Source organism: Petaurus breviceps, unplaced genomic scaffold (assembly GCF_028583685.1).
Source record: "Petaurus breviceps papuanus isolate PSGF00001 unplaced genomic scaffold, PetGlider_PUasm1.0 38, whole genome shotgun sequence".
NCBI classification, from domain to species: domain Eukaryota; kingdom Metazoa; phylum Chordata; class Mammalia; order Diprotodontia; family Petauridae; genus Petaurus; species Petaurus breviceps.
In genome coordinates, this window is record NW_027186304.1 from 105,327,868 (window position 1) to 105,353,453 (window position 25,586).

At 35.3% G+C, this 25,586-nt stretch overlaps 1 protein-coding gene across 3 annotated transcripts in view; it reads left to right on the forward strand.

The window, feature by feature from the left end:
* Positions 1–13,200, forward strand: part of PIGN (phosphatidylinositol glycan anchor biosynthesis class N) — a 226,101-nt gene extending 212,901 nt beyond the window's left edge. For all 3 annotated transcript variants that reach the window (XM_069100249.1, XM_069100250.1, XM_069100251.1), the window contains one exon: positions 8,092–13,200. In XM_069100249.1, coding sequence (XP_068956350.1) covers positions 8,092–8,215 — 124 coding nt within the window. In that variant the 3' untranslated portion in view covers positions 8,216–13,200. The remainder of the gene's footprint in view (positions 1–8,091) is intronic.
* The last annotated feature ends 12,386 nt before the right edge of the window (positions 13,201–25,586 follow it).

Genomic DNA, 25,586 nt, shown 5'->3' on the forward strand with positions numbered 1-25,586 from the left:
GTGACTCAAATCTACAATGACCTTGTTTTTTTACCAAGTAGACTAAGAAGGTATACTTTTAGGACTTTAAGGAAATAATTTATTTGGGATAACTTTCATAGCTAGTGAAAGAATTTTAATTAAAATCATTTTAATTCATTTTCCAAGTTTTGTAGTATGGTACATGGAGTCAGATTAGTACGCAATCAGTTCAGTTGCTTAACGTTATTAGTTGGTTTAATAATGGTGTTCATTTGGCCTTGGACTGTTCGTGTTCTGCCTCCATGGTGCTTTTGGTTATATCTTATTAAAATACAAATGGAAAATAAAGTATTTAGCATTTTCATTTAGCTATAATGGAAACTTATGATTCAGTACAAGGATTTTTGAATACCTTCCTAGAGGTAATTTGCAGTATTATAGTTTCTTGACTCTTAAAATTGATTACTCAGCTTCACTCATTTGAATAACTTTGGAATACTTTAAATTAGGATAGCCAGACTTTCCCAGTTGAAATCTAGTATTTTTTAACCTCTGCCATGCCAAGTTAATACCAAGATTTAAATGGAAACTGCATGGAGATGATAAACCTCACAGCTATTTCAGTGCTAAAATGTAAACAATTTTTTAAAAAGACATCAGAAATTCTAACTCCCTAAAGTGACAACATGTTGAATGTGCTTTATACGTTATATAAATGTCCTTTTCATAAAGTTTGCACAACTCGTGAATTTTAAATGTTTACATCATATTTTTATTGGTTTTGGACAAAGGGCATTATGAGATTTCCAGAGCAAAAAGCAAACTATATGCTGTCGTCTTCAGAATAACTTATAGTGAAACTGAGTATCTGAATATCATGAAACCATATTATTCTATATACTTAGCTCATAGAGCATTTTGTAAAAGTAATCCTCAAACCAGTTCTTGGCAGTGTCAATTTGACCATAGTAGGCAATGTAAAAATAGATTCTCTAAAGATTATATAAAACCTCTCTGTTATTTACAGCAAGTTATTTACCCATCCCATCTTAATTTTAAATGAATATTGGTTAGAATTTCCCCTAAGGACCTCAGGGTATAGGCCTATAGACAGAAGTCAGAATTATAGATAATATGAAAGATTCTATTACTCATAGGCTTCACAAATCCAGTTTTCCTGGGCTATAGCCATCTTACAGTATATGCCTTATAGATTGTCATAAAGGCCTTCCTGATATTGGGAAATATAAGCTTGACCAGATAATGTTATATAGTGTGGTCACTTTTAATTCTCCTATGTTAAAATTTTTATTTGCCACATTCAGCCTATCAAAGGGAACATTTTAACTAAAGATCCCACTTTAAAAAATTATCTAATCATGAAATGATCTGTTTTTGAAAATGAAATAGTATTGAAGTAATTTAGTGTTAGGTTTAAAATCTAGTCTGTTTTTGGATGTGGCATCATTTCTGATGAATGGCAGATCCTAATTTGTGTTCATTGAGATTATTTTTGAGAATATTATAATGGCAAAATAAATATACTTTCTGATCAAAAGGATTATGCCTTCTTCCTGGATCAAAGCTACTGGGTTAGAGCCAAAGTTAGAAGGAAAAAGAAGGAAAATGATTTTTTAAGGAAATAATTTTTCAAAGTTTCTAGTTTCATTATCTATATTTTATTCCAGTGCCACATTTGCACCATATAGAATTTGGGCCACTGCTTTGTTATGAGTGGTTAAAAGTAGAGCCCTTTGGAAACCTTAATGCAATATTGGAATGTTTAATGCAATGACATTTAAATATGGCCATCTAGTTTTAGTGATGATGTGTTCATTAAAATAAACACTAAAGTGGCGGCTAGGTGGAGCAGTGAGTAGAGCAATGGCCCTGGAGTCAGGAGAACCTGAGTTCAAATCTGGCCTCAGACACTTAACACAAAACTAGCCATGTGACCTTGGGCAAGTCACTTAAGCCCAATTGCCCTACCTTCCCCCCCTCCAAAAAAAGCAAAAAATAAAATAATATAAAATAAACACTAAAGTGTTTGATGCATATCCCATTACCATTTGCTAACTTCCTTTCAAAAATTATTACTATCCTTTTAAAATGATCTTTAAAAATATTCTTATGTGGATAGTATTACCTATTCAGTAGCCATTTAAGCTTGATACAACTAAATGATTGTATGTTGTCTATGGAGGAAAATAAAGATTTTGCAAAGTTCACTGGAAAAATTTCTAGATCTAATAATCTTTTAATCATGTCATCAAGGAAAGAGAGGCAATTTGACATATTGGGTAAAGAGCCAGCCTCAAAGCTAAAAGACCTGGGCCTAAGTACCATCTCTGACTTGTATTCATCATGTAACTATGGGCAAAACACTTAATCTATCAGTACTAGACAACTCTCTAAGACTATCAGTTGCCAAGGAAATGCTATCTTAAATTGGTAGGGAAAATTTCCCCACCTAGGAGCTCCCTGTTCTAATGAAATCACAGGTCTGGGCCTGAACCCTTCCCATTAAGGTGAAGATACAGGAGAGTGGAGTTAAGACAGCATTGTTTCAGTTCTCAGGCAGTAAAAATCTTTATCAGGAAACTTGAGCCTCCTTTTATCTGGCAGTGATGTCAATGAGGAGCTCCTGTAAGACAGCTAGAGCTACTGAATTAGTTACTCAGTTTGTTTTTGTTGGGCCTTCACTTGAAGAGGATCTATGACATGATGTTAAACAGGGTACAGTGTGTCAACTATGACTGATCAGTTTAATGTGAGTTCTCAGAAGGCTCATATTTCATGATAGGTTGGGCACAAGTAGTCTGTTAGAACATTTGGGATGGAGATGTCTCTAGATTTACACATCTCACATTTTCTTTGAGCTATAACAATTTTACTCTGAGTATAGTGCCTTCCTTGATGTGAGCACATCATGTCCTGGGTGGTCCTGTGCCAGTATCCACCACATCTCACAGCCTCTACTGAAGTTCTTCAGAGACCTTAAGAGAGTCCTTATACCACTTCTGACTGCTGTGTGAGCGCTTGCTTTGTGTGAATACTCTGTAAAGTAGCCCTGTAGGTAAGCATGAGTTTGGCATTTGGGCTACTTGGCCAGCCCATTGGAGTTGTGCTGTCTGTAGTAGAGTTTCAATTCCTGGCAGTTCAGCTCAAGAGAGAACCGCGGTGTCCAGTACCTTATCTGGTCAGGAAATCTTTAGTAACTTATCTGGTTAAGAAATCTTCAGAATCTTCTTATGACCATTCAAATGGAAGGGGTTCAGTTTTCTGGTAAGGCATGTTGTCTGGATTTCATAGGCATACAACAGTGAAGTCAGCACAATGGCTCTGTAGACCTTCAGTTTGGTATGCAACCTAACACCTTAGTTACCCAGTAGTAGATATGCAAAATCAGAATAGAGTTGCTTATTTGCGATCCTTGTGCAGTTTTAAAAAGTTTAGAGTAATAGAGTAGTTGAGGCAGCTAGGTTGCCTAGAGATAGGAAAACTTGAATTGGCCTTGATAATCTTGGATTTTTCTTAGTCTGCTAGATTTTACTTTAGATCAGAGGTGGGGAACCCACAGCCTCATGGTCACATATGGCCCTCCAGGTCCTCAAGGTCCAATCCTTTGTTCTGTGAAGTTTGGATTCAGTCAAAGGCCACATGTGGCCTCGAGGTCACAGGTTTCCCACCCCTGCTCTAGATGTTTGCCTTACAAGTTCAAGAGACTTGTTGGATGACAGTTGTATGAGTCTTGTATATTTTTCTTTTTTTATATAGGAAAGACAATACTTTGTTTCTTCTCAGCAGGGAAAGCTCCTGTACTGTTAGATTGAGCCAGAACTGGAGATCACCAGTGAAGAAATTGTTTAAATATCTCTAGGGGCTGCATATCCTCTTCTGTTATCTTGCCTAGAAAAAGAAATTTAATGAGGCCTTTAAATTTGCCTCTGCATATAATGTGGTCTTACTATCATGTTAACTAGGGTACACTGAATCATATTTATGTCTGTTAGAAATTCAGACCTGAAAAGGTCAGGGAACCTTCAAAATTTTACTATAGTAATTATTCCAGATATTGATATACCTATTAGGTATGTATCAATTTAGTTTATTAACAGGTAATATGAAATAGTAGTAATTACAAAGAATGAACATGATCTCATCAAGAACATGTCATTTCAGAATAACTTCATTTCCTTTTTTCACAAAGTAGTTCTGAAAAGTGCTATATATAAATACATTTACCTAGATTTTAGCATTGCATCTGGCAAAGCTTCTCATCTTCTGTAGGTAAGATGCAGAGATATAGATGAAGTGATCATACAGTTAGGTTTATTTAAACTTACTAAATGATGGGACCTAAAGAGTGGTCATTCAATGGACCCAATAGAGTAGAGTACACTACTGGAGTACCCCCAAGGATATATCCTATTTTCATCATCATTTAATGTTTCTTAGTTATTGAATGAAAAAAAAAGATGACTTGCTTGTCAAATTTTCAGATGACAGAGTCAGTAGAGATAACTTCTGTCTTACTAAGGTGAGAGTTAAGATCCCCAAATCCTGTCCATCTAGAATCTTAGATAAAATTTAATATGACATTCCCTTCTAAACTTCCCTACTTTTTGGTGATTGGTACCACTGTGCTTCCTGTTGCCCCTGTTTGCAGCTTTGAAGGAATCCTTGCCTCTTTATGTTCTGTCAGTCCCCATATCTAATCAGCTACCAAGTTTTGTTGATTCTTTTTTCATTCAGCCATTTTTTCAGTTGTGTCTGACTCTTTGTGACTCCATTTGAGGTTTTCTTGGCAAAGATACAGGAGTGGTTTGCCATTTCCTTCTCCAGATCCTTTTTCAGATGAGGAAACTAAGGCAGACAGGATTAAGTGACTTGCTCAGAGTCACATAGCTAATAAGTGTCTAGGGTCAGATTTGAACTCAGGAAGATGAGTCTTTCTGACTTGAGGCCTGGCACTTTATGCATTGCTCCGCCTAGCTGCTTTTTGTTTATTCTAATAGTTCAATTCAACAAACATGCATTAAACTTCTACTAAATGCAAAGGATCGTGCCATGCATTAGGAACATGTAGACAAAAGTAAAATTGGCCTAGCTCTTAAGATGCTTACATTCAGCTAACAGGGTAAGGTGAGATAATAGTCAACATACATCCATAAAGTAAATAAATACACAGTATATGCAAGATAAATTCAAGAGGAAGAGAGCTAGTGGCGACTGGGTGGGGGCTGGGTGACAGAAGAATAAAGACCTTATATAGCAGCTTTGCTTTGGGAAAAAAAAAAAAGTCTGTAAAGAGGTGATGGGAGACCACTTTTGCAAAGGAATGGAGGCAGGAGGTAGAAAATGGTATATGAGGGACAGCTAGTGGGCCAGTTTGACTAGAACAGAAAGTGTATGAAGAGGAATGATATAACATAAAGTAAAGCTGGAGAGATAGAAGCCAGATTGTGAAAGTCCTTAGCATCTTGTTACCATTGCCTTTTCTCTATTCACATAACCTCTACCATAATTCAGGCCTCAACTGAACTATTGTAATTGCCAACTTCTTGGTTTCTTTCTTTGTAATCTCTCTCTTCCTCAAACTATCCTCAATACCAGCTGACAGATTCCTAAAAAAACAGATATGGTCATGGTCATCCACTCACTCAAAAACCCTCATTGGCTCTCTATTCCTAGTTTTATCCCCAAGGTAAAACATGGAATCCTCAGATCTACATTTAAATCCACATGTAGTTTGGTTCCCACCATCTTATTTCATATGTCTCCCATTTTGTACTATCTCTGTCCAGTCAGCTGATTTTTTTTTTAAGCAATTGGGGTTAAGTAACTTGCTCAAGGTCACATGGCCAGTTATTTTGTGTGGGTGCCAAGTATCTGAGGCCGGAACCGACCCTGGGTCTCCCGACGCTGGGGCCAGCGCTCTTACTTACTGTGCCACCTGGCCGCCCCAAGTCAGCTGATTTTTGCTAAGTATTCTCTGAACGTGATATTCCATCTCTTGTCTCTCTTTCTACCTTTGTCCAAGTGGTCCCCCACATCTGGAATGTGTCTTCTCACCCTCACCTCATAGGATTCCTAGATTTCTTCAAAGCACAGCTCAGTCATCCCTTCTTATATAAGGGCTTTCCTGCACACCTCTCCTAAGTTATAAGCCTTTTTGAAGTGACTTTTCATCTACTTTGCATTTATTTACTTGTGAAAAGGTATATGTTTCTAGTAGAATGGAAGCTTCTTCAAGACAAAAGATGGTCCATTTTTTGTCTTTGTATCCTACAAGCACATGGCCTTGATTATGGCAAGTACTTAATAAATGTTTTCTGATTACAGTTAATAGGAATAATTAAAAGTAAAGTTACACTTGGGTTAAAGAAAATCATTTTTACAAGTATGAGATAGAAGAAGATAGCAGTTCATCTCAAAAGACCTAGAAATTTCAGTAGCCTACAAACTCAACATAATTCAAAAGAGTGCTGTTTAAATCTGGTTTGCACCTTTTACGTAGGATTTGATAAGCTGGAAAGTATCCAAAGGCAAGTCAATCAGGATGTTTTGGCCTTAAAATCATGCTATATTCAAGTATGTTGAAAGAACTGGGGATATTTGGCCTGGAGGAGAAGAGACTGGGTAAAGTAGAAAGAAAAAAGGAAGAGGAACATGTTAGTCATAGTTACCTTTAGATAATTATCTTCAGGTATTTGTGTTGTTGTCACACAAAAGACATACCTGAAATGTTCTACTTTTGCCCTGGAGGTCAGAACTAAGAGCCAGGGGGTGGGAGTAACAGAGAGGGAAATGTGAGCTTGATGAACCAACCGTTTCAGTCATCTCAATGGGGAAGGGAGTACTTTGGAAAGAGCTATATCCCTTTTCCCTGGAGAAATGGGGCCAGAAGATCTCTGTTGTCTCTTTCAGCTCGGTTTCTGCTGCTTACTTTGGTTTTAATATTTTTCCTATCCTTCCCATGTTCCTTAAAAAAAGTCATTCTTTCCATGTGTTTCATATATTATCAGTCAGTTGATTTGTTTTCCTTCACCATGCTTATTTGTTAGTAAGGTTTGGTGGAAGGGGTGTCATTGGGAATGACAGTGATGCAAAAATGAATAAATTAACAAATAAATAAGTGAATGCATGAATGAATGAAAGCAGAATCACTAAAGACATTAAAAAAAACAAAGTCCTTCTAAAAGATCATGAAGGAGACAATTGTTGCCTTCTATGACCTAACAGTGTGATGAGGTTCTAAGGGTGGATTGATAAGAGTTTATTACTTGTTTGTCTATGACTCAGTGAAGTGAGGCTACTTTTATCTGAGGTCTTAGAAATGAAGAGATAATGAAGCACCAGGTTTTCCTTCCCTAAATTGGCTTCCAGCTAACAAAATTTACTAGGGAGATTATAAGAGTATGCCAGAGATTAAGAAAATTAAAATGAATAGCTACTAATTACTTTAATTCCTATTCACAATTTAAAAACTATTAGTAACTGATAATAATGGAAAAGAAACTGATATATTCCAAGGAGCAGATCCTCCTGTCAAATAAGAAAGCATAAATTCCAAAGAGCTAGTTGCTGGTTTGGTGCAGCCAGTACAAATAAAATGTAAAATGAGAAATATATATTGTGATTGCCAATAGAAAACTAAATTTTAGCTTTTGGAGCAGTTCTATCTGCTTCCCCTTCCCCCCCCCCAAAAAAAAAAAAAGAAAAGAAAATAGTATGAAAGGCATAGCTGTTGATGAGAACTCCCAAAGATGTCTGCTTTTACTCTTTAAGCCAAAGTTCCCTAACTGAAAATTTCAGTGCATGGAACTAAGAAACTTCCCCCTCTCTCCTCTCCCTCATCTCTCTCCTCTCATGGCTAGTATTCTACATTCTTAAATTTTCTTTGTCAGTGGTTGTATACGTGGCCTAAATTGTCTCAGTCTATTGGATAGCATGTTCTTCTGTAGTGACAGTTCAGAATCTAAAATACATTGTCAACTAGCATGTCTCATAAACTTATAAAAAAAAATCTATTCAGTCCTTTGTTAATAATTCCGTTTTTGTCATAAGCTTTTCTTGGCATGCGTTCTGTCTTGACTAAATTCTTCTTTTTTTTTGTCTTTTTTGCAGCATTAGCCATTATGTGATCGTCATGTGTATGACCATCTTCCTAGTCTTACTCAGTGGACTGGCACAACTCCTGACAACAAAGAAAATCAGACTGTGGGGGAAAACTAAGCCCCACTTCATGTGACATTGCTGCTGATTTCCTATGGTGCTTGGATTTCATTCGGCCTCTTCTACTTCTGTGCTTCTATTTTTAAACTCTAATTTAGGAGGATTGACATGTCATAAAATCCCATCAAGGATTCAATATAATTTGGTTTTGGAAGATTAATAATGGTGTATAAAATTTTCTGCTTCCACAAAGGGCAGTACATTTTGGAGTTCTGAATCTAGAGATATCTAGAATTAAGTAGTTTTCTTTTTTGAAGTTAAATTTTTATCCAAAAAAAAATGTGGCTATATCTTTGGAAAAACCATCATGAAAGTATTCTTCATCTTCATTTTTTTCCTTCAGCTGCAGTTTTTCTTCCAATTGTTGATATTCTATACCTGCAGAAAGCTGGCTTTTGTCTGAAGATAAATACAGCCCTTATAGAATAGCTGTAGGTATACTCTATGAAGATTTTATTAACATAATTCTTGTGCTGATTATATCATAAGCCACAACTGTGACTGAACCTTGACAGACATCACCAGGTGGCACCATAGTATTTATCAACATGTAAAATTAGCTTTGAGGTCATATTTTCCAACTGGCTCAACTGACACATTATTTAATTCTTCTGGTCTTCAAAAGCTCTCTGTTTTCCTTAGTGTGACTGGCCAAAAAATTTCTCATCACCTGGTGGCCAAATTTTGGTGATGGGAATTTTTGTTTTCAGCCAGATTAGGCTTTAGATAGGAGTTTACTGGGTCAGTCCTTGAAGGCTTTCCATTCTGATACGAATTGACAGTCAAGAGTACTGCATGACTAGCATAGCCTAGAAACCAGAGTTGCAGAGTTGCATAGCGAGGCATCAAAATAGGACTTTAGTTGAGGTTAAGGTTTTCTGAAATAGAAGGTTGGCTGTAGATATTTTTGTACACAGGATTCAGTAGGAAGAGTATGGTCTTTAGAATGAAAGGACTTGGATTCAAATTCTACCTTTGATTCTTACTATCTACAAGACTTGAGGCAAGTCATTTAATTTCCCTGAGACTTATTTTCCTCATCTCCAATAGAAAGAGGTTGATCTAGATCAAGATTTTTTTAATTTAAACTTACTTATTTTTAAATTTTTAGCTCCAGATTCTCTCTTCTCCAGTCCCTCCTTCCCCACCCATTGAGAAGGCAGGCAATATACCAATTATACATGTTGAAGTCATGCAAAACACAGTTCCATATTGGCCATTTTACCAAAAAAAGGCAAGAAAATGAAAAAGCATGCTTTAATCTGCAGTCAGACTTCATCAGTTCTTTCTTTAGAGGTGTATAGCATTTTTCACGATGAGTCCTTTGGAATTGTCTTCGGTCATTGTGTTCATCAGAGTAGCTGTCTTTCACAGTTGTAGATCAAGATTACCTCACCTTTTTGCATCATAGACTTCTGGCAGTTTGGTGAAGACTACAGACCCCTTTCTCAGAATAACTGCATAAAACAAAACACACAGGATAACAAAGGAAACATTATATTTAAATAGTTACCAAAAAAAATTTTAAGAACAAATTCATGGATCGCATGTTAAGAACTTTAGTCTAGATCAATCAGTGAACATATACAACGTAGGCAGCTTCTGAAATTCCTTTCAGCTCTAAATCTATGTTCTATGAGCCTTTTCCTCTCCCCAATCCTACCAAATATAGTGAGGAAGAAGCAAATTTGTCCTTTAAATTCCAATAATTATGTAGTAATGAGAGGCGTTTTGATGGGTAGATTTAATCCGGCGGATCTTCTCAGATCAACAAAATAAAAAATGTTTACTATTTTATATAATAGAAAATCATTTGATTTAGAATCCGAAGACATGGATTCAGATCCCAGCTCTGCCCACATACTAGCTATGGCACTGTGGAAAAAATGGGATAACTTCTTAGAGTCTGTCTCATAGAATGAAAAATTATGTCCATAGAGGTCATACAGTTCAGTTCCCTCACTTTACAACTGAGAAAACATGTTCAGTTTCATCATAAGCAAAATGATAGTGACATCTCACATAGGTACTGAGGTTTACAAACTTATCTACCACTCAAGAATTTTGAAAAAAGTGCTTTGCAAACCTTAAAACATCATATAAATAATCTTTTTCTGTGGGTTAAACTATAAAATACTTCATTGTCTAACTAAAGGAGCCATATTTCAGTTGAGTTCAATAAACATTTATGAAGTATTTGTACATCCATATACTTGTATTACAAATACTTAGAAAATATTTGGAGAACACTGTGATCGGCAGAAGATATAAAGTGTATGTCAAACCAGACCCTACCATCGTGAAGCCTGTGGTCAGTCTAATAGAGAATTACAATACATTTGTAGATAGAATATAAATTCCTTAAGGGCAGAGACCATTATATTTTCTGTCTTTATATTCCTCCTGCCTGGCATGCTGTAGGCACTTAACAGATGCTTGTTGATTGGTTAATAATCATATAACTATCATGCAACAGAGGTACTTTAAAAATCTAGAAACCCAAGGTCTTTGTGACATATAAGATGGAAACAGTTTCTGAATAAATCTAGAATACTAGAGCCTACAGTGAATATTAAAAAACTGGACTGCTGACATTTTCTGGCTATGAAATTACAGCCCAAAGCCTAAATGTCCTTTCATTAAATTTAGATTATCATCTGTAAACCAACAAAATATTTTGAGAGCAATTCTTACTTAGTCTTCCCATAAAGTAACCTTTCTAGATTGTCATAGATTTGGCCTTTTACTCTGGATATCATTCATCTCTCTCTTTGGCATAACACTTTTGTGTCCAAACATCACAGAGGAATAACTATGAAGTTGCCATGGGCTGATGTGAAGTTCTTTTGATATGAGACCCATTTTAAAAAAGGAATTGTTTTCAAATTAAATTAGAATGTTGCTAATTCACAGTAATGACTAGGAAGCCCTCTGAAGATTACTACATTTTTTAACTTGGGTGAGTGAGCAAGCACAATTTAGAAGATTCAGGGAATCAGTTTGGTGAAATGTCCTTTGTTCCTTTCTCCTTAGAATTGTATCTTGGTTTTAAATTATTTATGGTAATACTGCAACACACACCAGCCAAGATATTATACAGTGTGTGTATGTATAAAATATATGTATAGATTTCTATTTTGATCATGTTAAAATAAGACCTTGGGTATAATCTTTAATCTGTGCCAAGAATTATGATATTGTTATATTTTTGGTTCAGATGTTTTTTAAGGATTAGTGCATTTTTTTGATACCCCTGAGGACTTTTTGGTCAGTTTTTCTACAAATAGAATAAAGCTGTTCTTATAAATATTTATCCTGTGTAACTCAGTTTAAATCCAAGTCTGCCTTATTTACTCTTCTTTTTCTCTGCCCCCTAAATTCTCATACAAAGGAATGAATGAATATTTTATCTCTGCATTGTAAAAGGTGCAGTATGCTTTGTGCAGAGCGTTATTGGCTAATCAAAACATGTCTCTTATAGTATGGAAGCAGTGTGTGGTTTTACCAAAAGGGAAGCATTCTGAGGCAATTCTGGTTTTACATTGCAATAATCTATAAATAGGCTCCTCTGATTCACTTAGATAGCTGACTTAGCTGCAGGTACCTTCCCTGTTTTGTGGTTTACAGAATGTTTTGGGAAATACTAAAATGTAGATTTTGTATTTTTATATCAAATGGCTAAGAAAAAATAAGATTTCAATGAAATTAGTGTGTGGAAAACTCTAATGCTACATCCCCTAAGAATCTCACTGAATTCTAGTCTTTGCTATCCTAGATTTTCATTTTAGGTTCTAGGATTTTTGCTAACATTGTTTTCATTATTAGAGGATATCAAAGGCAATTAAAACTTTCATAAAAAGTTGAAGCTATATTGAACAAAGAGTAGAATATGGTTGTAGCCTCAGTGTTTTCATTCTCTACTTCTTGGGGCTGTTTTAAGGTTCAAATGTGTATTCAAGATGCTTTATAAACTGTAAAGCTTTATGCAAATAGAAGTTATTTATTTCTCCTCAAAGCGATTTTTGAGTGGTAGTTAAGTTTCCAGGATATTCCACAAAAGTAAAACTGTCATGTAGGAAAATTTAAAAACTTAACTACCATTTGTCACATCATTCAGTGTGAAAGCCCTGAATGTCAACTTTTACAGCCTGAAGACATCTTTTGTCCTCCATTCCTCAAGCTCGATGCATCCTTGGCAGTGAGAACTAAGTTTTTCCTCTCTGATTCTGGAAGCCAGAGCAGATAAAAAGAGAGAAAGGAAACAGGGCAGAAGGTAAGGGGCTGCAGAAATGGTGAAGGGAAGGTAGAAGGTTACTATAACCTGAAGGAAAGGGAAAAGGAAGTGGCATTCCCTAAAAGCCTTTGACAAAGAGATTTTCATTATTGAGCACTTTCTGCCCCCATGTCAGGATGGGTATTCATCATCAACTTGATGGATTATAAAAGTATAATGTTCATACCTTTTAGTATTCATTTAGGTGGGATTATTATGGTGAACATTTCCAATGTTTATGGTAGAATTTTGTATTTGGCAAGGAGATCTTTTTCTTTTTTTTTTTAACTACCATTACTTAAAAAAATTTTTTTTGTTAAATTAATTTTAGAAAGAATTATACATGGGGTTTTTTAGTTTAAAGATATCATGCATTCAGTCCACTTGCCCTAAATTTTTAGGAATTGGATTATAGTTTTCACTTGCTGTGTTTTTCTGAATAATGCATTTATTTGCTTTCCCAGAAACAAAGGTTACAATGATTTTCTGGTTAATTGAAAACCAACTCAAAAACAATTTGGAACACATATAAAAATGTATGAGGTCTCTACTGACAGTGTCAATGTATTGTATGTAATTTAATTTAATCTCTATGAAAAAGTAAGATCTTATAAGGCTATTTGGATTTTGCAGACTGTTTGTAGGAGAGATAAGTAATTGAACTGAGTTTTTATACCATAGAAGTTTTTTTTAAATAAATTCCCAGTTTCAGTTTGCTTTCTCCTAAATTGTCTCCTTCCTTTTCTAAAAAATAATTTTTTTATTAATTGTGTTACAGTTTCAAGGTATAAGGATTTAAGGATTATGAATTTATTAAAATTTTCTGTACGCACTTGTGATTGACCCCAAAAAGTAAAATCTAAAAATGCCATTAGGCAAAGGAAATTTGTCGTAGCATAAATTGTTTTCACACAATTTAGGAGTTTAATCAATCAATCAATCAACATTTATTAAAGGCCCGCTATGTGTCAGGCACTGTGCTAAGCACACATTTATAAAAAGAGGCAAAAGACAATCCCTTTCCCCTACCAAAGAAAGTTAAAATCTAATGGGGGAGACAACATGCAAACAAATATAGACAAAGCACTAGGAAATAATTTAAAAGAGAGAACGCCTAGGAATTAATGTTTGGCGAAGATTTCCTGTACAAGGTGGGATTTTAGTTGAAACTTAAAGGAAGCCATGGATGAAAGAGCATTGCAGGTATGGGGACAGCCAGAGAAAATGCTTAGAGCTTGATGTGTAGCAGATACTACCAATGATATGAATTATTTCAGTTTTTCTTTTAGTATTATCATTTTCTTAGAAGGACAAAAATAATTTTCACTTTCAAAGTAGAATATAGAGCCTTGAATATTAAGTAAAAAACAACAATCAATCAAGAAGAAGCCTTGCTTAAGAAATTGAACTTGAATCCCGGTCCCACAAGTGTGCCCCTCCCTCTAGCACTTTAATCTTCCTTGATCTTTCTGATAAAATGTAAAAATATCTTTTATTCCTACAAAGAAATATATTTTTTTGAAATATCCACAGACAACTTTTTTGTTCTTTTTTTTTTCATTTTCTAGATTATCTTCTGAAATTTGAAAGTGAAAGGTACTGTCTATGGCTATTATCTAATCACCAAAAATATATTCTGAAATCTATAATTCTCCTAAGAATTGTGCTATGTGGAGGAAAGAGCAAGGTTTGGGTCTTAATATGAGGTTCACAGAGATAGAACAAAGAACGATAAAGTAAAGCAGAAAGCCCATTGCTGGGATCTTATATTCCAGAGAAGGTATTCTTAACCTTTTGTGTGTGTCATAACCCCTTCCACAATGTGGTAATATTTGTGGATCCCTTCTCAGAATAATGTTTTAAATGCATAAAGTAAAATATATAATATTTCAAAGAAAACCAATTATATTGAAATATGGTTATCAAAAACATTTTTTAAAAAGTTCATGGACTCCAGTTTAAGTACACCTGTTAAAATATTCTAAAACTTTAGGGAAAGGATTAAGAAAAATGATTAATTAAATTAACATTTCTTAGAAAGGGATACAGCATCTGAATGTTACTCAGTCAGATTAAGAGATTAGATTAGAAGTGGCAGGACTGGAAGGATTTTGTTAGGAAAAGGAGAAAGAAGATAATAAACATCCAAGGATTTTGGGCTGGGGTAAGGCAAAAGTCATCCTCAAATTAATGAGAGGAGAAGGAGTCATTTGTGGGAGAAAACTGAGACTGGATAAGAGTAAGCAAAATAAAACTATAAGCTCGTTGATTTAAAATAAGGAAAAAAATGTATATGAGGAATTTAATAATAGCTAGCATTTACATATTACTTTAAGGTTTATAAAGTGCTTTACAAATATAATCTAATTTTATACTCACAACAACCATGGGAAATATGGGTGCTGTTGTTATCCCCATTTGACAGATGAGGAAACTGAGAGTGAGAGTTGCTCAGGGTCACAATAAGAGTCTGAAGCCAGATTTGAAATTGTCTTTCTGACCTTAGGTCCAGTGTCCTATTCACTATACCACCAATGGAAGAAAGCACAAACTTAATTAAAACCTTAAATTGGAGTGGATTAAACTTCCCAATAAAATGGAAGTAAATAGTAAACTGAATAAGGAAACAAAACCCGGTGATTTGTTGCATTTAAGAAATATATTTAATACATGAAGACACATTCAAAGGGAAAATGGAAGAAAAGGGGAAAAATACACTTTAAGCAATTCCAAAATAGTAGTTGTTCATGATTTCAGATAACAATGGAAGCCAATAACATCAAGAGAAATAAATGGGAAAACTTTTGCTTTAATGCTGCATAGATAATTAAATAGCATTATTCTCTATGTGTGAATGTGAGAGTATATAACATGTCAGAACATCTAAATTCTTAAAGGATAAGCTGATTGAATTGCAAATCAATATTGACACTAATGTTATAATTATAGGAGATTTTTAGATCAGTTTAAAACCCACAGAACAATAATAAGAAAAATATAATGCTCACCAAAACATTGGCATTAGATTTGAAAAAACTATGGAGATTTCTGAATGCAAATGGCAATGAACATATATATTTCTCAATAATGAGTCAATAAAAGAACAAATCATAGAAAAAACAAAAACTATATATAAAGAATGAAAAAAGGTAAGGGGGGTCGGAGTCAAGATGGCAACGTAGAAGCAGGAAAACTCTGTGAGCTCCCCCAATAACGACCTCAAATACCCATAAAATATGACTCTAAACAAATTTTAGAGCTACAAAAGCCACAAAGTGACAGAGAAAAACAAATCTCCTTCTGAAGGCAGCCTGGAAGGTGGACAGGAAGGATCTATCTCTCTGGAAGCCCAGCCCAGCCCTGCCTGAACCCACGGTTTTAGCCCCAGGGCAGCCCAGACCAGCAGCAGCTGAAATAGATTTTGGGAGAGTGGATCATCAGCAGCTGTGGTGGTTTCCAGAGATATCAACCCATAAATGACAAAGACAGAGTAAAAGGTCAGTGTGGAACCCCGTTGGAACTGACAGGGAGTGGGAGCACGGTCTGGCCTCTGCCCCCAGAGCAAGAAGTGGTGGAGGTGCCATGGCTGTGCAGCCACCTCCACGTGGCTGCTTCAGATCTCCTGGCCTGCAGATTGTAGGGGGACCAAGAAACCAGTCTGAGGGGTAATTGTCTTGCTTTAACCTGCTTGGATCTGGATCGCTATCTTGGGTGGAGGTCCTGGGGTGTGTGACTAGTGAGCCAGAGTTTGTAGGGGCTGTAGAGAGGGCACCCAACTAATAGCTCTGGCAGCAGTGAAAACCCCAGCCATTAGGGACAAAGCTCTCCTCCCTGAAAGCAGAGTGCTACTGTGGCAAAAAGCTCAAAAGTCGAGTAATTGAGTGGCAACATGAGCAAGCAAAGGAAGCAAAGCAAGCACAGCAATCAAAACTTAGATTCCTTTTTGGGGGGATGAAAAGGATCAAAACATGGAATGGGAGGAAGACAATGTAGTAAGAACTCCTGCACCAAAAGCTTCCAAGAAAAATATGAATTGGTTATAGGACATGGAGGAGCTCAAGAAGGATTTTGAAAATCAAGTAAGAGAAGTGGAGGAAAAACTGGGAAAAGAAATGAGAATGATGCAAGAAAATCATGAAAAGCAAGTCAACAACCTGACTGAAGAAAATAACACCTTAGAAAATAGACTAGAGGGTGGCTAGGTGGTGCAGTGAGTAAAGCATCGGCCCTGGAGTTGGGAGGACCTGAGTTCTGTTCTAGCCTTAGACACTTAACACACAAATAAAAACTAGCCATGTAACTTTGGGCAAGTTACTTAACCCCAATTGCCCTCCAAAAGGCAAAAAAAAAAAAAAAGAAAATAGACTAACTCAAATGGCAAAAGAGGCCCAAAAAGCCAATGAGGAGAAGAATTCCTTAAAAAGCAAAATTTGCCAAATGGAAAAAGAATTTCAAAAGCTCACTGAAGAGAATAATAATTCCTTCAAAATTAGATTAGAGCAAATGGAAGCTAATGACTTTATATGAGAAATCAAGATACTATTAAACAAATAAAAAAATAGAAGGCAATGTGAAATATCTCATTGGAAAAACCACTGACCTGGAAAATAGATTCAGGAGAGATAATTTAAAATTATTGGACTACCTGAAAGCCATGATATAAAAAAGAACCTAGAAATCATCCTTCAAGAAATTATTAATCAAAATTGCCCTGACATTTTACAACCAGAGGGCAAAATAGAAATGGAAAGAGTTCACCGATCACCTCTTGAAAAAGATTCCAAAAAGAAAACTCCTAGTAATATTATAACTGGGTTCCAGATCAAGGAGCAAATATTACAAGCCGCCAAGAAGAAACAGTTTGAATATTGTGGAAACACAATCAGGATAACACAAGATCTATCAGCTTCTACATTAAGGGATCAAAGGGCTTGGAATATAATATTTAAGAGGTCAAAGGAGCTAGGATTAAAACCAAAATCACCTGCCCAACAAAACTGAGTATAATGTTTCAGGGGAAAATATGGTCATTCAGTAGAATAGAGGACTTTCAAGCATTCTTGATGAAAAAATCAGAGTTGAATAGAAAATTTGACATTCAAATACAAGAAGCAAGAGAAGCATGAGAAGGTAAACAGGGAAAAAAAATCATAAGGAACTTATCAGAGTCTAACTATTTACATGCCTACATGGAAAAATGATAATTGTAACTTATGAAACTTTTCTCAGTATGAGTATAGTTGAATATAAATGTGTGTGTATATGTATGTGTGTGTTTATATATGCATACATATATATGTCTATATAGGAGGATATATGGGCATATGAATACATATGTGAGTGTGTGTATATATGTGTACAGGTATACATAGACAGAGGGCACAGGATCAATTGAACAGGAAGGGATGATATTTTAAAAAATAAAATTAAGACATGAGAGAGATATATAAGCAGAGGAGATAGGGAGAAACAGAATAGCGTAAATTATCTCATATAAAAGAGGCAGGGAAAAACTGTTACAATGGATGGGAAGAACAGGAAGGTAAAAGAGAATGGTTCAACCTTACTCTAATTGAATTTGGCTTAAGGAGGGAATAACATACACACTAAATTAGGAATCTTACCCTTCAGGAAAATAAGGGGGAAGGGGATAAGAGGGGAGATGATAGAAGGGAGGGCAGACTGGGGAGGAGGGTAGTTAGAAGCACACACCTTTGAAAAGGGACAGGGTCAAAGTAGAAAATAGATCAAGTGGGGGGTGGGATAGGATGGAGGGAAATACAGTCAGCCCCTCATAATATATCCACTGTGGAAACATTTTGTGTAACTAAACATGTGCAACCTATATTGAATTGCTTATCTTTCCAGTAAGGGTGGGTGATGAGGGAAGAAGAGAAAGAATCTGGAATTCAAAGTTTTCAAATCAAATGTTTAAAAATTATTATTATTTTTTTTTACATGCAACTGAGAAATAAGATATACAGGCACTGGGGTATGGAGATCCATCTTGCCCTACTGGAAAGTGTGAGGGGAATGGGTGAGGATATAGGAGAGAGCATATTGGGGGAGGGAGTATTCAGTGGGATCACTGTTTTGGGGTGGTGGGTAGGGGTCAGATGGGGAGAAAATTTGTAACTCAAAATCTTATGAAAATGGATGTTGTAAACTAAAATTAAACATTAAAAAAAAAGAATGACAGAGGTACAACAAAGAAACAAAAAAGAATGAAAAAGAAGAATTTATTAAGGACCACTATGTAACAAGCATTGTGCTAAGTGCTAAGGATACAAAAACAGTCTCTGCCCTCAAGAAATTTACTTTTTACTGGAGAGACACAGCACAGTTATGGGACCAGTACCCAGGAAAGGGCATTTTGGTCTTAAAAGTTACAGTAATGGTGAGTGGACCTATAACCGTTCAAGGAACAAAGGCAGAATTGATATATTTGGTACTGGTTCAAGAACTGGGTGTAGGGGTATGTGTGAAAAGTCAAGTAATGATGCAAGGACAATGGGATTAGCAATTCTATTGATAACATGGTCCAGAAGTAGAGAGTGAAGTGAAGTATATCAGGGCCTGGCTAGATGTCCAATAAAGTCAGTCATTAGTTAGGACATTGATATCCCAGAGGGAAGTTCCATAGATAAAATGGTTAAAACCAACCTCAAGGGCATGTTCTCTGATCTAGGATGCAAGGTGATTGGAGAAAGTCTCAATAAGATGGCCACACAAAATAAGAATTAGACATCTGAAGTAACCCAATCTCATAAAGATATATCAAACAAACCATAAGAAAAAAAAATCATGGTCTGGACTGTGGTGGGAGCAAGATCTTAATCCCTTCTCCTCCTCCTCCCTTGCAAGTTAGGCTAGTTTTTCCTTAAGGGGAATTGAAACCATTCCAGAGACTTGACTGGCTCAAGGGTTTAAAATCCCAGTCTATTGAAATCACTTCTTCCTCAACTGAGTACAAAACAGGGGAATTTCTAATACCCTTTATAATTTGGGGCTGATGGAAAACTATAATCAACTTAAGTTGGGGAGCTTCACTTGACCAAGTCAACTCGAGGTATCTTCAGTGCCTGTCCTTCTTGAACATCTTTCTCTGCTATGGGCTTAAGTAAATATCCTTTTATTTTAAACTGTTGAATAATGTATTTCATTATACTATTGAACCTATGCTACCAGAGGATTGGCATGAGTCAGGACCACCCACACAGAAGACAGCTGGATTTACAAGTGAATTCTATCACATGTTTAAAGAGCAATTAATACCTACCCTACAAGAGATTATTCTCAATAATAAACAGGTACTTTACCAAACTTTTTAGATGACAAATATGGTCCATATATCAGAACCAAGAAGGGGAAATTTGTAGATATACATATCTACTAAAATAACTAAGATGACAAATTAATATCTTTGAAAAATTTTAAATGACACTTTAGGATGCTAAAACAATATATATTCAAAATTAGTCATTATTGCCAAACTAGATTTATATGAGGGATTTAAAGATTTTTTAATGATAGGAAGACAATTAGCATAATTAATCAACAAAGTCCATATTATATCAATGATGTAGAAAAAGATTTCTATCATAAATAATAATTTATGTTTAAAACATAATCACAGAAGGGTCTCTTTTAATATGCTTAAAGTACATGTTTGAAACTGTTAATACTATTTGTGATGGAGAAACATTGGAAGCATTCCCAGTAAGTACAGGGATAAATTAAGGGTGAATCACCCTCTCTATTATTATTTAATATAGTGCTAGAAATGCTAGCTATAAAAGTAAGACAAAAGAAAGAAACTGAAGTAAAAAAACATTGGCAAAGATGAGGCAAAAATATTCCTATCTGCAGATAGGATGGATTTCTTAGAAAGCCCAGAGAATTGGCAAAGACAAACAAAAACTAATAAGATAATGATTTTTAAAAATATATTTTTAAAACACTTTACCAGAGAAATAATAAAAAAAAAACTAAAAACTATTATAATCATGAATATATATTTTTTTGATTTTTGGAAATACTTTACTAGTTTACCAGAGAAATTAAAGACAGCCCACATATAAAATTTATATAACAATGTATTTTTATAACCAACAGAGGTCCTAAGGCAAGAGGCATAGGCACTACAAGACACTTCTAAAAATTATGCTTCTGGTCTATACATAAGGGTCTCACACAAACTCTATTTGCCACAAAATGCCAGTGTTCCCATCAGTTTGTGCAGTATAGCAGTATAAAATGTAACTTTTCAACTATTCCCTGGTAGTATCAGTAAATCACCTTTCTTGTGTTCCTTAATTATATTTCCTCATTCTCAAGAATTTTAGGGCAGTGGTGGACTAAATAGGAAGTGGAAGGATACAGAATTAGAACTCTACCCTCATCTCTACTCTAGGCCTTTTAGGAAGGAAATGTAGCAACCTTTTATCTATCTTTACAGGAACCAAGAAATCATAAGGAACCATAATGTTAGCCAGATGAATATTTTCTTTATAGTTATAATTTTTGGGCACAAGAGGAGAATGTCTCAAGATTTAGAACTATAAAGGAAACAATAGAAAGGCAATAAATAACAGGTATATAGGAAAAGGAGACATTGTATGACAAGTGATCAATATAAATTCATGCTTATTATAATCTTAATCCATTGGTGCTTCCCTTATGTAATTATTTCAGACTGAATAGCTTTGTACCAGAAAATAACTTCAAATATCTTTTCATGCTCTCAGCAGAAAAATAGGTGTGTATATGTAGATATACATATCTACATATGCACACATATATACACAAATATGTGTATATAGTTTTTATCAAGAAGGTGACAGCTTTCCTTGCAGTTTCACATGTCAGTATTATTTGAATTTTAGAAAGGAGAATGAATATCATCAAGCATAGCTTACATGGGGAAAAGCTCCATTTAATAACTTACAAAAGAAAAAACTAAATGGGGAACATAGCTATTCAACTAAATACATATATACATACATGTGTATAAACATGTACATATATGTATGCACACATATGAACTCTGTGTATATACATTCCTTAAGAGGAAGCAGTAATAACTTATTCACATGCACAAAGGAAGGATAGCAGTTACAAAAGTCCTATATACACTCTGGAGTGATTTGAAGCTGCTAGAAACCAGACATTATAGGTGAAATCATGGTAATCTCAAAAAAGCTGGCCAAAAAATTGTTTTAGGATACAAAATAAATCCACAAAAATCACAAGCATTTCAGTATTATATAAATAAAACCAAGAAGAAACAGAGAATTTCCACTTAAAATGGCTATACAATGAATAAAATATTAGCCTACATAAACACACTCAACACTTAAAACAACAAAACTACAAAATTCTTTATAGAAATAAAGAAAAACAAATAATTATTAAAAAAAAAATCATTGTTCATGGCTGGTCTGAGCCAGTATAACAAAAGTGATGATACTACTTATCGGTGATAATACAACAAATTTACTTGTAGTGATGATACTACGAATTTAGTTGTATACCCATCAAAGTACCAAGAAGTTACTATGTGGAATTAGACACAATAATAACAAAATCTATTTATAAGAACAAAAATCCAAGAATTATCAGAACTCATATGAAAAACTATTCAATATTTGTTGAAAAATAGAAAAGGACATTAATGGAACAGGATATACAAAATAGAGAGACAGTCAATTACATTAGACCAGTGTTTGATAAATACACACACACGCACACACTAGAGGACTATTTGATTTTTTAAAAAGTTGATTCACACATTTTATTTACTAAATTTAATTTTATTTATTGCCATTGCAAAAGTCTTTTTTTCTCTCCCCCTTTCACATCCCCAAATATGCATAATCAAGCAAAGCTAATTCCTAAATTGGCTATGTCCAAAAAACATGTCTCTTTCTGCACCAGTCTGTCACCTCTCAGGAGATGAATAGCATGTTTTATTATGACGAGATAATTCCTATTTGACAGAAATCACTGAGAAAGCTGAAAAGAAATTTGATGAAATAAAACACTAAATACCACATTCCCCAACAAACTCTAAACAGATCAGAAATAAAAATATAAAAGATTAAATAATAAAAAATTAAAGGAGATCAGAAGGTTGTATCTTTCACCACCATGATTAGGGAGAACATTTTTTAACTAAGTAAGGGATAAATAAGATTATAAAGGACCAAAATAGACAATTTCAATTATATAAGTAAAAAAAATTTACATGAACCAAATCAATTCAGTTAGAATAAGAAGAAAGGCTCCTGATTGAGAATTAGAATATTTGCTTCATAATCAAGTAGCACTGATATAAGTCTAACATCCCAAATATATAGGGAACTGACACAAATGTATTAAATTAATAACCAATAGCTATCAGTGATCAAAACATATGAAAGAAAAAGTTTTCAAATGAAGATGTTCAAACTGACTAGTCAGAATGGGGGATTAGGAGATCATATATGGAAAAGGTAGGTGTTGTAGTTAGAGGAAAGGGAATGTGATGGGGACGTTTCCTAGGGAAGGGAAAATAGAAGAGGTTTATATAGGGTTCTTATGAGGGGGAAAGGGACCAACCTTAAGAAAAAAGTGAAAATGTGAAGCTACTAGGATAGTGGAGGGCAAACTCTAGGCTATAGGGAAGTACTTAGAGTGGGAATGAGGAAGACAGGACAGGACACAAAAGACCAGCTTTCCCTACCTTCAGATTTGCCTCAGGATGGCCCAAAATATATGTGACAGAACTGGAATTAGAATCCTAAACTCTTAGATTTGGAGGAAACCTCCATAATCACCTACTACAATTCTCTCCATTTTCTCATGAGAAAACAGACCCAGAAAGACAAAAGTGCCAGAAGCTGAGCCAGAAGTAGAACCTGAGTCTCCTGACTCAATCATGCTCTTTCCATTGCACTATGCTAATTCCCATGAAACTGAAATTCCATAAGTTAAAATGATCAGTCTGTTTCAAGACAATCAAATCTAAATCCCATCAGACCTTATTGGCAGTGCTGTTTGGGTAGTTATGTTGCAGCCATTCTCCCTTGTCAAATCAGAAGCTATAAATTCTCTTTACACAGCAATCCACCAGAATTTATATTTTTGTTTCCTTTAGGGAAAATGTCCCTTTGCTTCCTTTTCCTTCTTTTCCTATCACCAGTCTAATAGTAAGCCTGTTTGTGACTATTTCAGAGCACAGCTCTTTCTGATTGAGAGCCCAGCTACCTCTCCCTGAAAATGATAATATGCATGAATATATTCACTAATGAGGGTGACAGCTCTACTTGCTTTGGGAAAGATTTCAGGTTAGAATGAAAGTGCTATTTCACCACGCTCAAACAAATTTATAGGCCTTTCGCTATGTTAAAGAGAGTTGTAAATTCTTATTTGAAAGATTTTTTTCCTCCCATTATTTCTCAGGAAAATATTCAGTTCAGGTTCTTGCAACTTGATTTGAGATCATTCCTTCATACATCTCAGTATTCATGGACGATGGATAGACGCAAGGTGGGTACATGTTGTAACAGTGTTACCAATGATGCTGTATCCTTGAGAAGCGGTGTGTATTATCAGGAATGTGTATGCCCAGAAAAGAAAAGGAGTGAGGACTATAACAGGAGTCAGGAATTACAGATGGACAGCTGAAGTATTACAAAGTATTAAGAGTAACAGATGAAGTCTTGTCTGTCAACTACAGCTATCCAAAACTAGAATGGGATGTGCTATACGTAGTGGGATTTTAACTTGTGTGGCTCTCCCCACAAAGACTGGACAATTCCAACTATCATACCCATACTCCACCTAAAATTTAGATCAAGGATCATTTATTAAGCATGTGCTATGTATCAGGCATTGTGCTAAGGACTGGGGCTAGCCCTAGATTTAGATTATTTGTAGATATTTATTTACTCCCGCCCCCATATATCAGTAAAGGTGATGGCTTTTTGTAACTTGTGAAAAGATTTGCTGTTATTTAGAGGTAAGATATTATATAACCCCAAGTTATTATAGTCAAATAGTTATTATTTTATCATCTGAACCAATCCTATTCAGATATAGGTTTGAGTAGATGGCTTTTATTTCCTTCCAACCCTGAGATTCTATGATGCTGCCGTCAGCACATTGGGTAAAAAGAGAAAAGGACAAGACCCATGCAAGGTAAGATATAGAAAGTCTGCAATTTTAATTAGCAGAAAGAATACTCATACCATTTAGATCATGGTTCTTTTAGGTGTGCAGAATGGAGAAGGTTAATAAAAATTTACTCCTTCAATTACTTGGTCTTTGCCAGAACAATGAGTGAGCCCCAAGGAATCGTTTGGGTTAAGGAGGCTACTTTCCACTGTTAACAGGGCAAGATTCCTTTTGGTTGCAAACTGGTTTATCCTTGAATAGGTAAACACCATCTCCAGTGACCCTCGGATTGAACATAGAACTTAGAATGCACAATGTGTAATATTACCTTTAATTCTCAAGAGGGCAGAGATAAACATTTCAATCTGAATGCAAGCAATCTATTGGCAGAGGTTAAATATAATCTTCTGAAGGCTCTGATTGCTTCCTCTCTCCTTACTAGTGGACAAAGAAACAAGTTCTTGGTTCCTTTTTTCCTCTCTCTCTCTCTCTCTCTCTCTCTCTCTCTCTCTCTCTGTCTCTCCTTGTGTCTGTCCCTTTCTTTGTCTTTGTCTCAGTCTGTCTATATTTATCTATCTCTGTTTCTATCTTTTGTTTTCTCTGTCAGGGTAGTTTCCAGGCTTTCTTCTAGGGTGGCTTGATAAGAGGGCCCACTGAACCTAGGACAAATATCATTTGGTGATCCCTTGCCATTCTCTTTTCAGGCAAACTTATGTTTCTTGTTCATATCTTTAGGGTTAATGTTGAAGATAACATTCTCAATTTAAAGAAGTCATTTTGATGGGTTTGTGTGCTCTTGAGCTAGAGATTTTCCCAGCAGTCCATGTGTTTAATGCTTCTTATTAAATGGCTTCCTTTTATGGCAGAATTACGTGCTTATCCAGTGGAGTTCGGCCATCTAAGCATCCTATTGCTCATTGCCAAAATTACCCCAAGTTTAGAAAGCACCAACCCCTAA